At 41.0% G+C, this 17,172-nt stretch overlaps 1 protein-coding gene across 1 annotated transcript; it reads left to right on the forward strand.

Moving 5' to 3' along the window:
- Positions 1-9,478: 9,478 nt before the first annotated feature.
- On the forward strand, positions 9,479-15,430 carry zgc:55461 (beta-tubulin family protein). The gene is made up of 4 exons (XM_029710225.1): positions 9,479-9,626; positions 9,884-9,992; positions 13,930-14,040; positions 14,226-15,430. The coding sequence occupies exons 1-4, from the start codon at positions 9,570-9,572 to the stop codon at positions 15,284-15,286; spliced, it is 1,338 nt and encodes a 445-aa protein (XP_029566085.1). The 5' UTR covers positions 9,479-9,569; the 3' UTR covers positions 15,287-15,430.
- The last annotated feature ends 1,742 nt before the right edge of the window (positions 15,431-17,172 follow it).

The following is a 17,172-nucleotide window of genomic DNA, read 5'->3' on the forward strand; positions in this document are numbered from 1 at the left end:
TGGAGTAAAACAAATATACAGTCAATAATACAGTAGAAAAATAAGTCTATGTACAATGTGAGCAAATGAGGTGAGATAAGGGAGGTAAAGGCAAAAAAAAAGTCCATGGTGGCAAAGTAAATACAATATAGCAAGTAAAACACTGGAATGGTAGATTTGTAGTAGAAGAAAGTGCAAAGTAGAAAAAGAGTTAATGGGGTGCAAAGGAGCAAAATAAAAATAAATAAATACAGTAGGGGAAGAGGTAGTTGTTTGGGCTAAATTATAGATGGGCTATGTACAGGTGCAGTGATCTGTGAGCTGATCTGACAGCTGGTGCTTAAAGCTAGTGAGGGAGATAAGTGATTCCAGTTTCAGAGATTTTTGTAGTTCGTTCCAGTCATTGGCAGCAGAGAACTGGAAAGAGAGACGGCCAAAGGATGTACATATGTAGTATGTATGCCGGCACTACCAAAGGTTTCTATAGGAATGGGGTGCTTATCTGGGCAAACACGTTGTTGCTGTTATTTTTGGTTGTTGCTATGATTTGTCCTCTAATGGAAGGCTACGAATCTTTTTTTTGTTAGTTCATTGTCTTCCATAGATGGCGCCATTCTAACGCGACACGCAGTTGCCAGGAGCCATCAGTGTAGACGGCCGTTGCGCCGTCTTATGCGAGACAAACTTGAACTTAACTTTTTAAAACTTCTATCTCAAATAGACGGTTTCATAAACGCTTGCTATTTCCTCATAGAACATGATGTCATGTTGGCCCGCTGAGCTGGCCAATCAGTGGTCAACTTGCATGAACATTTCTAATGACGGGTATACCCCAACAACAGAATGGTGTGGGAGTATGTCTACACCATTCAAACAAATATTTTACATTTACGTCATTTAGCAGACGCTCTTATCCAGATCGGTGTCCTACCCCCGGGACGGTTGAGCTAATGTGCGCTAATGCGATTAGCTATAGGTCATATTTCGTAGAAGTCTGGAAACACTGGACAGTTACTTAAAACCCGAAATGTAATTCTTTAATCTCGTGCACGTTTTTGTCATTTACTGTACATGAATAAAGAAATGCTCGCTTTTTAAATGTATTCATTGATGTTTATCATACAGACCGAGACTGCACTGTGTTGACATACAATGAGCAATAAATGGTGGAATTAAATGTTTGTAGGTTGTAACATTTGTGCCACACGTTGAAAAAAATATTAAACGAGAGCTTACATCTAGTTAGCATCCTTGCTGCCGTCTTCCACCAGCAGAGGGAAGCAGCTTGTTACTTTTCACTGTATTCCCTGTCAAATAAACAGGCATTCTCACTGGAGATATGTAAAGAATCTGTCACACGCACACACACACACACACACACACACACACACACACACACACACACACACACACACGCGCGCATGCATGAATGCATGTACACTTGCATGCACACACACACACACACACACAGACAGGGTGAACAATCGTTACTCGCTTCTGTAACCACAGGGACAGACAGGCTTTGCATGGAGAATGCAAACAGAAACTAGAATAGCATGGCATCACATTGCACCATTGTTCTCTATATCCCTAGGAGGAAAAGTGACGCGTTGTTATATAAGAGCCATCATAGTCACATTTTAAACAAGGTCAGCAGATAAAAGCTCAGAAGCTTTTGGTTTTGCATTCTAGTTTGAATAGACAGGGATCAAATAGGATTCTAACGATAAAGCAGGAATATGGTGCACGAAACTGTTTTCTACCTATGTGCTTTGAGAATTATAACTACTGTGTTTATAGTTTGGAATATTAATTGAGTTTAGTTGGTAATGACAAACACAACATCGAGAACATTCTGTTATCACTTTGAAAATGAAAAACACCTGACAAGTTACAGTAACATGTTAATAACTCTGTACATACAACCTGGTAACTAAAGAACACTGATATCAAAGTAATAGTAGGGGATCAAATTGAAAGTTAAACGCATTAATTCTGCGTGGTTACAGGGTTAAAACAAAAACAACTCAAAGGGTTAAGTTTAGGTATTAATTCCGAGTAAGGTTAGGGCTAAACATGCTGTTTCCATCAAATATAATCTATTCTCCTGGCTTGGTAGTGCATTGTGAACTGCCCTGGTGCAGTGGTCACAACAGCACGCTTCGGCCTAAGCGGCGCACTCAGCCTCCAAGCATAATGAGTTCAGGCCAGTGGCAATAGTTCTACATTTTTGCGATGAGCTCTGTTCTCAGGACCTTTTCAAACGTCCGAAATCAGAGCCTATTTCTAGTGATCAGGCTGGTCTATTTAGTCCCCATGTTACACAATACATGCTTGTGTGCGTGCGAGAGGCGACAGAGTGGTACGAGAAGAAAACAAGCTAAGAGTATGTTAGGGGATAGGATGTGGGCCAGAGGCCTTGCCTCCCAAGGGAGGGGTGAGTGGGATGCTAGCCAGCCAACACTGTCAAATCCCAGAAAGTTTTAGGTCAATAATTGTTCCCTTAAACCTCCATCTGTCCAAAGATATGGGTACTCGTCCATAATATTCCAACCAAAAACATTCTGTGAACAGTGTAGCAATGGTTTGGGTATCAATTGTATGTGTGTTGAACATTAAACAGGATATATAACGTAATATTTCCCTTTGACATATCCAATCCATTTTGGAACAAAATTCTTATAACAGCTTCAAATAATACCTAAGCATATTATTCTACCTTTAAGTTGAGTTGAATCAGTTTGATAGTTAAGGTGAGGTCCCCTTCTTGTACACACACACACACACACACACACACAGACACACACACACACACACACACACACAAAAACACCCCCTAACAAACACCGTGAAACACCAGACAGCTCACTTTACTGATTGGGAAACCAAAAAAAGGAAGGTAAAGAGAGAGGCACATTTGAATCTTAAATTCTCTGCATAACTAACAATGTGAACAGTGCAGAAATGATTTGATATCAATTGCGTGTGTCTTGAACATTAAAACAGGACATAACATAATATTTTCCTTTGACCTGTTAGACCCATTTTGGACCAAAATTCTCATAATGCCTAAGCATATCATTGTAGCTTTACCAGCCAAATAGAAGTCAGACAAAAACACTAGGTCATGTTATTAAATAGGTAGGCAGTGAGACATGTTTTTCCATTCGAGGGTGAGACCCACTCTAAAATGCCTCCAGGTGTTCTGTATCTGGCGCTCCGTTGGCCCGCCAGAAATGTAAGTCAAGCTTGGCGGGCAATGTGATGATTGGTCCTCCCCTGACTGCTCAGGGGCAACCTGATTGGGCGCATTTTTTTAAAAACGTGAGTTAAGTAAGTTTGACAGTTGGGTGTATTTGTTTAACTCACAGACAGCACACACAAGCAGCACACACACATCCCACTCGTAACGAACACTGTGGAATGCCGGGCAGCTCACTTGACTAATTAGGAAATAAAACAGGAGGATAAAGAGTCACATTTAAATCTCAACTGCTGCATAACTGACACTGAGACTTTGCTGTAATGAATATCCATGGATAATCTAAACAGCTTTTCAAGTATAAAACAATTGAGTACTTAGAACATGATGGTCAGAAAAGTTGTGCTAGAGTGGTATGTGTGTGCATGTTCGCGCGTGTGTGTGTGCTGACGTGCGTGCGCGCAGGTGTTCCAACATTGTTCTCTTTCTCCCCTATTGTGGGTGATCTCCAGAGGAAATTACTTTGGTGGGAACAAAAGCTCCCCTCTGACTGACAAAACAAAAACAACTCTATGGAAACAGCCGATACCAGTGAGCTTTAAAGACCTACATGCACACACACACACACACACACACACACACACACACACACACACACACACACACACACACACAAACACTGGGTGGTGGAGCCAGTTGGACAGCGTAAAGCACTCTAGGCTTACATTATTGATAACCTCTTTCTTTCTCTCATTCCCTCCTTCTCTTTTACGTTTGCACTCTTTTTCTCTCTCTCCCTCACTCTCCTGGTGGGCAAAACTGGTAAAAACTGGTCCAAATTACATTATAATTATGTCATTTCAACCGGTTTCATGTTGCAATTATGTAATTTCAACAAATGTTTCCCGCTTGTCTCTTTCTCTGTCTCTCTCTTTCTCATTGGCAGTATTGTCTGCACTGCAGGCCACTCTATTGTGACTACTCTACTGACCTAGTCTCAGACCCTCAATGTAACAGTATGTTCGTTAGAGACCCTTCTTTGGTCCTTTGTTTAAAAAGTCTGCATGATAATACATGATAATACATGTACAGTATAATACAAGAGGATGAGGGATGGGGAGTAACTGATTACATGTAATCAGCTATATGTAATAAGCACATGTAATCAGTTACATGTAATCAGCTATATGTCATCAGTTACATGTAATCTGATTACAACAAAAACTGTAACTGTAATATATTACGTTACCAGCAAAAATATTGTAATCAGATTAGAGATACTTTTGAAAAAGTAGATGATTACTTCTAGGATTACTTTTAAATTCAGAAAGGATGTTTGCAAATGTGTTTTTTCTTCAGAAAAGGTGCAAGTTTAAGTTTGTTCCACCTGAGCAAGCCCTATGACACACCAAATGCGTTTGATGGATCCTTTTTGTCTTCGTCTAATGGCTTTTATGAGGGAAGTAATCCAAAAGTAACTGAAAGTGATTAGATCATTACGTTACTGAGTTTGGGCAATCCAAAAGTTACATTACTGATTACAATTTTGGACAGGTAACTAGTGATGGATTACATTCAGAAAGTAACATACCCAACCCTGAAGAGGATGACTATACATGAATATGGTCAACTTCGAAACATAAAACATCTGGATAAATTAGTATTTGTCTGTAAACTGACAAGTCAATTAATAGACACTTACAAGGAAGTTACTGCTAAATTACTTATCTTCAGGTTGGCGTGGGTGTATGTGTGTGTGTGTGTGTGTGTGTGTGTGTGTGTGTGTGTGTGTGTGTGTGCGTGATAATCTGAATGTACTATCTTTCAGCAGCTCTTGTACCAGGTTGTCAACCCTACCCTTGACTACATCTTACCCTTATCAGATGAGTTGACTACATCCTACCCTTATCAATTGAGTTGACTACATCCTACCCTTATCAGATGAGTTGACCTAATCCTACCCTTATCAGTTGAGTTGACCTAATCCTACCCTTATCAGATGAGTTGACCTAATCCTACCCTTATCAGATGAGTTGACTACATCCTACCCTTATCAGATGAGTTAACTACATCCTACCCTTATCAGTTGAGTTGACTACATCCTACCCTTATCAGATGAGTTGACCTAATCCTACCCTTATCAGTTGAGTTGACTACATCCTACCCTTATCAGTTGAGTTGACTACATCCTACCCTTATCAGATGAGTTGACCTAATCCTACCCTTATCAGATGAGTTGACTACATCCTACCCATATCAGATGAGTTGACAACCATCCTACCCATATCAGATGAGTTGAGAACAACCCTACCCATATCAGATGAGTTGACAACCAACCTACCCATATAAATTGAGCTGACAACCATCCTACCCATATCAGGTGAGTTGAGAACAACCCTACCCATATCAGATGAGTTGAAAACAACCCTACCCATATCAGATGAGTTGAAAACAAACCTACCCATATCAGATGAGTTGACAAGTTCACTTCCATCCAAGCATGCGAACATATGGCATATAATGCCTTCAATTACTTTATTACCTCTTGCCAGGACAGGTTTCTCTTCCCTTCTTTCATTTGATGCTGTGATGCGCCTGCTCAGGTCTCCTCCGCACCTGCTCTCCCTCACACACACACACGCACAAGCACACGCACACACCCATCTCATGTTAGCTCTGAATAATGTAAGTGCTGCCTCACACTACGCTTCTGCCTTGAGGGGAAACCAAATGACACAGCAGAACCGACATGTACAACACAGCACTGGGACCTCCGGGGGTTGCCTAGGGGATCTCTCTGCGTTGACAATTAGCTTGCCAGCTAATAGTGGTATGGATACTTAGCTCAATAAAACTGTGTTGGGGAAAGAGGGGATTATCTGAAGGGATGGTTCAGGTTCTAGTCATTGTGATAGTAAGGGATTCTATTTAAATGTCTTCAACTTTTTCACCTCTACAAGTACTTTACATCAGTGGTTCCCAACATTTTTCGGTTACTGTACCACCAACTGAATTTTGCTCTGCCCGGTGTACCCCTGAAGTACACCCTCAAGTCCATTCTACCAGTAGGCCTATGGTCTCATGAGTCTTCCCTGGTTGGGAACCACTGATTTACATTGTGTGGGTCACTCACCCCATCCACCTCCAATGTGTATAGCAGCCAACTTGGTGATTAGCAGACATTTTGTACTAGAGTGCTCAGCAGTTGTCCGGTAGTCCAGTATCTGGGATAATTATTTGCTTAGAAATCACTAGTGCACCAGTACTCCAACAAGGGTTGTTGATGAAAGTCTCAGGCCAGTGAAACGTGAAGTACACCCAGCTCGGGGCGGCAGGTAGCCTAGTGGTTAGAGACAGGTAGCCTAGTGGTTAGAGACAGGTAGCCTAGTGGTTAGAGACAGGTAGCCTAGTGGTTAGAGACAGGTAGCCTGGGTGGTTAGAGACAGGTAGCCTGGGTGGTTAGAGACAGGTAGCCTAGTGGTTAGAGACAGGTAGCCTAGTGGTTAGAGACAGGTAGCCTAGTGGTTAGAGACAGGTAGCCTAGTGGTTAGAGACAGGTAGCCTAGTGGTTAGAGACAGGTAGCCTGGGTGGTTAGAGACAGGTAGCCTAGTGTTTAGAGACAGGTAGCCTAGTGGTTAGAGACAGGTAGCCTAGTGGTTAGAGACAGGTAGCCTAGTGGTTAGAGACAGGTAGCCTAGTGGTTAGAGACAGCTAGCCTAGTGGTTAGAGACAGGTAGCCTAGTGGTTAGAGACAGGTAGCCTAGTGGTTAGAGCGTTGGGCTAGTAACCAAACAGTTGCAAGTTCAAATCCCTGAGCTGACAAGGTACAAATCTGTCGTTCTGCCCCTGAACAAGGCCGTTAACCCACTGTTCCTAGGCCGTCATTGTAAATAAGAATTTGTTCTTAACTGACTTGCCTAGTTAAATAAAGGTAAAATTGTAAAAAATACTTTCAGGGAGGTCCTCCTTATGTAGTATTGTGCTGGATACTGTTTAAAGTACTTTGAGACTTAAGTACTTAATGTATTATTTTTCAACTCCTAGTGGAGCAAAGGCCCTTCAAGCCTCTCTATAACATTTTAAAGTGCTTTATAAAGGCAGTATTGTTCTCGCCAATGAAATGAGGTACCCATACATATGGTGTGAAGATTAATATAGAAGGTACAGTCCTGTTGCAGTCTTGCCAATATTTTCTACCACCACAACATTCAGTAGTGAGGTTTAAGCCAAGCTACTGAATTCAACTGTGTTCAACTCACTGACCTTCTGTAGTGGGGAATTTATTTATTCATAATAAAAACCCTGGTAAAATATGGGTTAAACAACAACAGAAAGTGGTGACTCAAAGGAAGTCTGGTTAAATGAGGACAATAGAAACATCCTGGAATAGAAACAAAGGACGGCAAGTCAATTTTCCCATGTCCTCATTTTGGAAAATGTTCTCCTCCGCCCCTTTAAAGTGATTTTACTGTGTGCATTCTGGAGCTGCATCACAATGGTCAATCCCTGCACTCTTTGTTAGCATAGCCTTGGTCATACAGGTGTCTTTTTAATAGGAAGTAAATACCTATAGGAAGAAGAGAAATGTGAGATGGTCAAGCATCGCTAATACTAGGCAGGCAGCAGGTAGCCTGCAGGTAGCTGCATCACTAGGCAGGAAGCCTAGTGGTTAGAGCATTGGGCCAGTAACTGAAAGGATGCTGGATTGAATCCCTGAGCTGACAAGGTAAAAATCTGTCGTTCTTCCCCTGAACAAGGCAGTTAACCCACTGTTCCTAGGCCGTCATTGTAAATAAGAATTTGTTCTTAATTGACTTGCCTAGTTAAATAAAGGTAAAATACAAAAATAATGGGGTACTTTAGCTGTATTGTAGGTCATTCATATCCACTGGAAATCTCCATCGCTTGAATTAGAAATGTATATCTAATAAACTTGATGTGTCTGAGTTGCATACAAACTACTTAAACATTTATAGACTGGGGGCATAGAAAATCATTCTCAAGTGAAACTAAACTACCTTGATGATTCATAGTTTATTTGTCACTCACAAAATGGAAAGTTGTTGTAAAAAGTAAAGAACTTCAATACTGCATGTCAAGTTATTATGCCGGGTGTCCAAAGTCAACACACAACCTCCTCCAAAGCTGTCATCACCATGACTATCACCATGGTCGCCATCAGTTGTCTCCAAACAAAACAAATACTTTATAGCCTAAATCACCTTCTACTGGATATAGGGACAGCATTGGCCTCAGGAACCCTCAGTTCTTTCCTAAGGATGAACATTTTAGTCACATTTTGTTAATCTAATGTTTTCCAGGTCTACTATTAGCGATATATTGCCATTATGTGTTATTCACATCTCTATCTCTCTCAATGGCAGCAAAGTGCTTTGAGGGTGTTAACTTTATGCAGCCTGTACGCAATGTTTAGAGAATGATAGCAAATAACTGGTCTTAAAACTACTAGGGAAATTCTGATATGAAATAAAACAAAAGCATATTACAAATAAAATGTATGATTATTATTATTATTATATATGCAAGTGGACTTGAATGTTTTTTCAATCATTATTGTTGCTCTTCTCATTTCATCAATGCAGCCATGTCAATAAGTTTAGCCTATTGATGACTCAATATTTTTTTTTATAGCCCCTTTACTATTTTTTACTTCACAATGTATTTGCAGGTAATACAAAGATAATATCTGGCACAATTTAAATGTCATTCCAGTCATAAATTCTATTTTCTTTTCAAACATATCCCATGATGAATTGCTATGACCTTCTTATAGTTTTATACCCGCTTGCACCTATGCTACTTGTAACATTACTATCTAGCAAGCATTAGTTTCATGTAATGCATTGTTTCAAAAGTGAAGAAATGGAGGCAACCTTATCAAACTTGTAACATGTTTTTACATGAAAATGTATATATTGATGGGTGCTGTTTGGTTACATTTTCTGTGTAGCAATAAACCTTGTTGGCCAGCTTCGCATTCAATGATACCGCCTGCAAGCTTTCCTAGTTAAAAAGAATACAAAAGTGTCCCCAAAGTCCCCGAACATAAAAAGATCTCTCTATGTTCCTAGCCCAAAGTATCCCAGCGACTCTCCAATGTTTCCATTTCTGTAACCATTGACAACAGGTTACTATATCGTGAGAGCCAATCAAAACTAGGAATCAACTTCTGTTATCCAATGAAATACAGTTGTACTATGATTGACGGGTGTTTAAACCAATAGCATTCATAATCTTCCGTTGCCACTGATTATAAATCAGACCTCCGATTTTGAATCGCGTATTCTTCTTTCTTGCTTCAGAGTGTATCCGAAAGCGGCAGTTATACTTCACCTGTGTTTTAAAAAAAATATTAATTCACTCAAAATGAGGGAAATTGTGCATTTGCAGGCTGGTCAGTGCGGCAACCAAATTGGAGCAAAGGTTGGTTCAACTTTCCAGACTATTTCACCCTTCATTAAAGCTCAGTAACGTAGCCCTGCCTTGCGTTGTCTGTCATTTATCTATCTAACGTTAGTTATAAATAAATTATCTAGCTAGGCTACTACTATTAGGCTACATATGCACGTTTTCTGTATTGAAATTGCTCTGTATTTGATTAATTCCCTGCAAATTGCTTCGCTAGCATATCTTTTGGGATGTGAGTTGGAGCTAACACCTGTTCCATTTCTTTCCTCTAGTTCTGGGAAGTGATTAGTGACGAACACGGCATCGACCCCACTGGCACATACCACGGGGACAGTGACCTTCAGCTGGAGAGAATTAATGTGTATTACAACGAAGCCACGGGTAGGTCCTCTATTAGCCTGTTAGTTCTATATATATTCTCTAGTCATTTAAACAAAATATGGTTGTAGTGCTGCTAGATCACATTTTTTCAATTTGAGAATAGGGGCCTACATGGAGCTGGTTAAAAATATTTTTGGAAAATGTATTCTGATAAATTCTAAATATATTATACTGTTATGAAACAGCCAGGGAGCAGGTCTCGAACCCTCGACCTTCTAGCCCGCTATTGACTGTGCCGCAAAAGCATGCTGAAGCGGCAGAGTCGATATCCGTTCTAATAAACCCAGGGTCGTTACAATACTAAATTACCACAAATATACCCCAAACTAGGCCGCGTATGGGAACGCGCTGGGTGGCGAGGTCTTTCCTGGCCCAACTTCGAAGCGCTCTGCGCACACTTTGAGCGGACCAAATCCAACCTAATAGGAACTCCACAGACAGAACTACGAGGGGTTGGTTGTCCTCAACAGTTTGTTATGGACTTGGGACTCATGTACGACGCTGTCCGAGTGTCTTGTAAGATCGCATAATGATTAGTAGGACTATTTTCAGTGGTGTAAAAATATTTGAAAGTACTACTTAAGTAGTTTTTTGGGGTATCTGTAGTTTACTGTTTATTTTTCACAACTGTTAATTCACTACATTCCTAAAAAAAAATGATGTACTTTTTACTCCATACATTTTCCCTGACACCCAAAAGTACTTGTTACATTTTGAATGCTTAGCAGGACAGGAAAATGGTTCAATTCGTGCACTTATCAAATTTTATTTGTCACATACACATGGTTACCAGATGTTAATGGAGGGTAGCGAAATGCTTGTGCTTCTAGTTCAGGCAGTGCAGTAATATCTAACAACTACCTAATACACACACATCTAAAGGGGTGAATGAGAATATGTACATGTAAGTATATGGATGAGCGATGGCCGAGCGGCAATAGATGGTATAAAATACAATATATACATGTGATATGAGTAACGTAAGATATATAAACAGTGTTAATGTGGCATTATTTAGAGTGCATTGTATAAAGTGACTAGTGATCCATTTATTAAAGTGGCAGGTGATGGGGTCTCAAGGTAGACAGCAGCTTCTCTGAGTTAGTGATGGCTGTTTAGCAGTCTGATGACTTTGAGATAAAGCTATTTTTCAGTCTCTCGGTCCGGCGCTGATACACCAGTACTGACCTCGCCTTCTGGATGGTAGTGTTGTGAACAGGCAGTGGCTCGGGTGGTTGATGTCCTTGATGATCTTTTTGGCCTTCCTGTGACATCGGGTGCTGTAGGTGTCATGGAGGGAAGGTAGTTTGACCCCGGTGATGTGTTGTGCAGACCGCACCACCATCCTCTGGAGAGCCTATCAAGAGAACATCCTTGGTCGTCCCTATTGCCACTGATCTGGCGGACTCACTAAGCACATGCTTCGTTTGTAAATAATATCTTAGTGTTGCAGTGTACCCCTGGCTATCTGTAAATAAAAAGAACACGAAAATGAGGCTCTGGTTTGCTTAATATAATACATTTTAAATTATTTATACTTTTGATATTTAACTATATTTTAGCAATTACATTTACTTTTGATGCTTAAGTATATTTAAAAACAAATACTTTTAGACTCTTAAGTAGTATTTTACTGGGTGTCTTACTTTTACTTGAGTCATTTTCTATGAAGGTATCTTTACTTTTACTCAAGTATGATAATTGGTTACTTTTTCCACTACTTCCTATTTTACAGAACATAACAGCATATAGCACAGTAGGCCTATTTTACTGTTACACCAAGAACACCTCCTCAGTCATTTCTTGTGTGCTTTTAGGATGGTTAGCTCGCTGAAGCTGCATTGCTGAAACTCAACAGCTTGCACCAGTAGGCAGGATCTAGCCAATGCTCAGGGACAGATTAAGAAATCCTAGGCCCCAGGGATTTGTATTTGTATAGCCCCCCCCTTCCAGTACATAATTTACTGTTTAAGAAAAAGTCCCTTTATAATAAAGCCATAATAACATTTGCGATGTGGTATAAGCTACAGGGGAATTTTTTGGGGGGGCAGGGGTCTGAGAAAAAAATAATTTCATGCAATTCTACCTCATGTACATGACATCTATGTCTCTAACAGTAAACTACTCAATAAAATGTCCAGTGGCACACTGACTCACCTGATGAAGATAAAGCCATAGGCTAAACACTGTGATGGCCGATATGCTCGACTTGGCAATAATCTATCTCAAGATGAGCTACTTTGAAAAACAAAAATTAGCAAAATATTTTTTGGGTTCTACAGGAATATTTGTCTTCCCTTTTCAGCAGTAGACATTTGCTTTCCAAACTGTACATTTTTCCCGCAATTGTATTTTGAATTCTGCAAAAGGCAAACCTACAGCCTCGAACAACCTTAATTGAATCCATAGATGGCAGTTCCCATTCAAGTCAGGACTGGTAGCCATTGCTTGTGTACCCATGAGTTTAAAAGTCAAATTGCCATGGTAAGAGGTTGCAAAACCCTTCTATGGATTATGTCTATGGCCACAATGCAAACAAGCTGTATGTTTGGCACGCATGCTGCCCAAAGTACTGACCTTCCCAGCTGTAGGCATACCTGTAACTGCCAAAATAAAAGAAACACTTGAGTAAACAAGGGATAAAAAGTATGGGTTATGGTGTGGGGTGCATTTACCTGGCATGGTTTAGGTACACTTGTAGAATTTATGCCCAAGTTCATTGAAGCTGTTCTGGCAGCTCGTGGTGGCCTAACACCATTTTAACACATTTTATGTTGGTGTTTCCTTTATTTTAGCAGTTACCTGCTTGTGCTAAAACTTTGTCCAGTTATTTCATTTTTTTACTATTGACCCCTCTGTGGCTAAATTATGCTCTCTGGTGTATTTTGAACATTGCGAGCGGGCTCCTGTGATTGGATAAAAAAAAAATATATATATATATATATATATATATATATATATATATATATATATATATATATATATATATATATATATATATATATATATATATATTCTAAATAAATTATACTAAATTACCACAAATTTTCCATGAACTACAACAAACCAAATATGTATAGCAGTTTAGAGTTAACCAACTTGCTGAGTGCGTTGCCAAACTGCAGCAACAAGTGACAAAAATAGTGTGAGTCAGGGGCTGGACATGGGCCCAGCCCCTGACTCACACAACTGAACAGTCACATTTATTTATTATGCAGTTTATTTTTTATTAATCAGTTACCCAATCAAGGCAGGGCCCCCCAGTTACCCATGTGGGGCCCCATCTCATCTCCTCCCCTCCCCTATCTGACGATTAGCTAATTGAGAGCGGGCTCCGAGTCCGTCGTTGGCGGTTGCAGTAAATAAAAAAATACTAAATATATTTTTTTGGAGATATATATATATATATATATATATATATATTTTTTTTTTAGGAAAAACATTTTGCTGCCTCTTGGGTCCCCCACAGGCCTGGGCCCAGGGGCTTCAGCACCATTAAGCCCCTGCATTAATCTGGCCCTAGCTATGCTTTGATTGAAACAAAATACAAGGAAGGGTAATAGTTTAACACCATATACTCTAATTTGCTCACGAAACAGTAATTCAAGAAGATCTAAATGCATATTCCTATTAAACTATTTGTGATCAAATGATTAGCATGCAGATGCCGTTTGGACAGTTCACCGGTAAAACGTGAATAATTATCATTCACGATTGACAGTGATGAATGCAATGCATTTTATGCATATTCGATAATGATATTAAATCTGTCGGTACAAACTTTGAGAAATGATGACATTTAAAGTATAGAATTGAGCTCCTGCACGTAACACCACTGGTTGAACTTGATTAGAAAATTAGTGACCAATGTATTTGGTGGTCGTTCATGGTTTCGTGGACAATGCAATGCCTCAAACGCTTCTCTTTTGCTTTGCAGGAGGCAAGTATGTCCCCCGTGCGGTGTTAGTGGACTTGGAGCCTGGTACAATGGACTCTGTGAGGTCGGGTCCCTTTGGACAGATCTTCCGACCAGACAACTTCGTCTTCGGTGAGCCCTGGCTTTCTGCTTTGGGATTTTGAGAATGATATTTGATCCAACAACTTGTATTCATGAATACTACTGACTACATCCTAAGGAAGAAGCGTCTTAATATTGCTACAATGGATATTGTATTCATTTGGGGCATTACTATATGTTGTTAAAACTTCCTGGTCCATTTTGTTTGTCTGCAGGCCAAAGTGGGGCTGGAAACAACTGGGCCAAGGGCCACTACACAGAGGGAGCAGAGCTGGTGGACTCTGTTTTGGATGTGGTGAGGAAAGAGGCAGAGAGCTGTGACTGTCTACAGGGTTTCCAGCTCACCCACTCCCTGGGCGGGGGCACAGGCTCGGGCATGGGCACCCTGCTCATCAGCAAAATCCGTGAGGAGTACCCCGACCGTATCATGAACACGTTCAGTGTGGTGCCCTCGCCCAAAGTATCAGACACTGTGGTGGAGCCCTACAATGCCACCTTGTCAGTCCACCAGCTAGTAGAGAACACCGATGAGACCTACTGTATTGACAATGAGGCTCTGTATGACATCTGCTTCCGTACCCTTAAACTTACCACGCCCACCTATGGCGACCTCAATCACCTGGTGTCAGCCACCATGAGCGGGGTCACCACTTGCTTGCGCTTCCCTGGCCAGCTCAATGCTGACCTCCGTAAACTGGCTGTCAACATGGTGCCCTTCCCCCGTCTCCACTTCTTCATGCCGGGCTTCGCCCCCTTGACCAGCAGGGGGAGCCAGCAGTACAGGGCCCTCACTGTGCCCGAGCTCACCCAGCAGATGTTCGATGCCAAGAACATGATGGCGGCTTGCGACCCACGTCATGGCCGTTACCTCACCGTAGCTGCAGTGTTCAGGGGCCGCATGTCCATGAAGGAGGTGGACGAGCAGATGCTGAACGTCCAGAACAAGAACAGCAGCTACTTTGTCGAATGGATCCCCAACAACGTCAAGACCGCTGTCTGCGACATTCCTCCCCGCGGCCTCAAGATGGCCGCCACCTTCATCGGCAACAGCACGGCCATCCAGGAGCTGTTTAAGCGCATCTCTGAGCAGTTCACGGCCATGTTCCGCCGTAAGGCCTTCCTCCATTGGTACACCGGGGAGGGTATGGACGAGATGGAGTTCACCGAGGCTGAGAGCAACATGAACGACCTGGTGTCTGAGTACCAGCAGTACCAGGACGCCACCGCCGAGGAGGAGGGCGAGTTCGAGGAGGAAGGAGAGGAGGAGCTGGCGTAAAGACGTGTCGTGTATTTCACATGCCTTACTGACATTTTTCAGTGTCCTGTTTGTCTTGTCTGTCCCTTTTCACTGTGGCCTTCTCAAGCTGTCAAATTCCAGATTTTGAACCAAATCTCTATTAAAGGCATAACTTTGATAGCATTTTGTCTCCTGTGCTCTATAAGTCAATCCACCTCAGTGTTCAAATCAATTATACAACACACTTTAGGTACAATCATTGCAAATGGCCCACTTCCACATAGAAATGTGATTTAAGGTTGGCTGTGGAATATTTCAGTAATCAATTCACAAAACTGACCATGTAAAGGGCTAAATCCAAAACCATAGAATGAGTCACCTGCAAAAAAATATTTTACTGAGTCTTGAAATATTGAGTTATAATTTAATTTGGAGGGTAGATTTTAGCTCATTTATGCATAACGTTTAAACTTTTTTTATATGATATTGTTGCCACTTGTAAGCCTTCATATTTATTCAACAGTCAAACTTGCCTAGTATTTGTTTCAAAGTATTTTGCCAATTGCTTTTTATCTGTCCAAGCATAGAGGAAGACTATGGCTGAAGGGCAAAACCATATTTAATTTCTGAATAGTTTAAAGTTGGGTTTGGTTAAGGTTGGTGTCCGTTTTAGGATGCGTTCCTCTGCTTTATTTATTTAACCTTTAACTAGGCAAGCCAGTTAAGAACAAATTCTTATTTACAATGATGGCCTACCAAAAGGCCTCCTGTGGGGATGGGGAATTAAAAATATAGGACAAAACCCACATGACATAGAGACCTAAGACATGGTAACAACACCACATGACAACACAGCATGGCAGCAACACATAACAACATGGTAGAAACACAATATGGAAGCATGGTAGCAACACAAAACATGGTACAAACATTATTGGGCACAGACAACAGCACAAAGGCAAGAAGGTAGAGTGCCACGTCATCAACTGCGTCAGACAGAGATTGGTGGAGTTCGTTTTGCATGGCCCAGTGCCCCGGGTGGATGGAGATTTCACTTATAGACCAATGGAATAGTCTAAAATGCGCAAACTCCGCCCACCTGGGGCACCAGGCCACGTCGAACGAACTCGACCATTGCTATAACATATGTGGTTAGATAAGTAAAATACGTATCCAGCCGTTGTAAGATCTGGCATGCGTCAGCCACGCTTGGGCAGAGGAACTTGTCCCAAGATTTTGGCTGCTTTCCCCTGCTCCGACGTTGCACGCAATAACCAATGCTTGCGTGCCATTTCATCGACTGACAGGTTGCTGTAACATATGTGGTTACCTGATACTTAAAATACCCATCCAGGCGTTGTAAGATCTGGCATGTGTTAGCAAATGGACTGGGGTAAGAAACTCCCTTGCTCTAGCATACCAATCCAATGCCTTACCAATCATTGGGGTAGGGTTAGCAAGTGCACATTTCTGTGAGAAGAGTAGAGAATTGGACTGCAGCAGCACCAAAGTTGTGTATAGACCACATCCAGCAGATGGCGCAATCACAATGAAGAACTACTCCAGACAAGAACGTGAATAATGAAGACATTGAATAGAATAGCATCTCTCCTACAGTTTCATTGACTAATGGGTAGGGTTCTTACGATTGGGCCTTTTATAATCTGTTTTATTTTCTTTTCTGTGAAATCTGCACATCCTTCTGTCTTCAAAAGTCTCAGCTTTCTAAATCAAATTACATGATATTGGTCACGTACAGGGATGTAAATTACTTAAGTAAAAATACTTCAAAGTCGTTTTTTTTGTATCTGTACTTTACAATTTATATTTTTGACAACTTTATACTTTTACTTCACTACATTCCTAAAGAAAATGTACTTTTTACTCCACAGATTTTCCCTAACACCAAAAAGTGCTTGCTACAT

The sequence above is a fragment of the Salmo trutta genome, chromosome 23 (genome assembly GCF_901001165.1).
Source record: "Salmo trutta chromosome 23, fSalTru1.1, whole genome shotgun sequence".
Lineage (NCBI taxonomy): Eukaryota > Metazoa > Chordata > Actinopteri > Salmoniformes > Salmonidae > Salmo > Salmo trutta.

What these genes read in the sequence shown, in the direction of transcription:
- zgc:55461 (XM_029710225.1), top strand. Translation starts at nt 9,570, where the DNA reads ATGAGGGAAATTGTGCATTTGCAGGCTGGTCAGTGCGGCAACCAAATT. An exon ending in GCAACCAAATTGGAGCAAAG is followed by an intron (nt 9,627 to 9,883) that starts GTTGGTTCAACT and finishes TCTTTCCTCTAG; the next exon opens with TTCTGGGAAGTGATTAGTGA. An exon ending in GTATTACAACGAAGCCACGG is followed by an intron (nt 9,993 to 13,929) that starts GTAGGTCCTCTA and finishes TTTGCTTTGCAG; the next exon opens with GAGGCAAGTATGTCCCCCGT.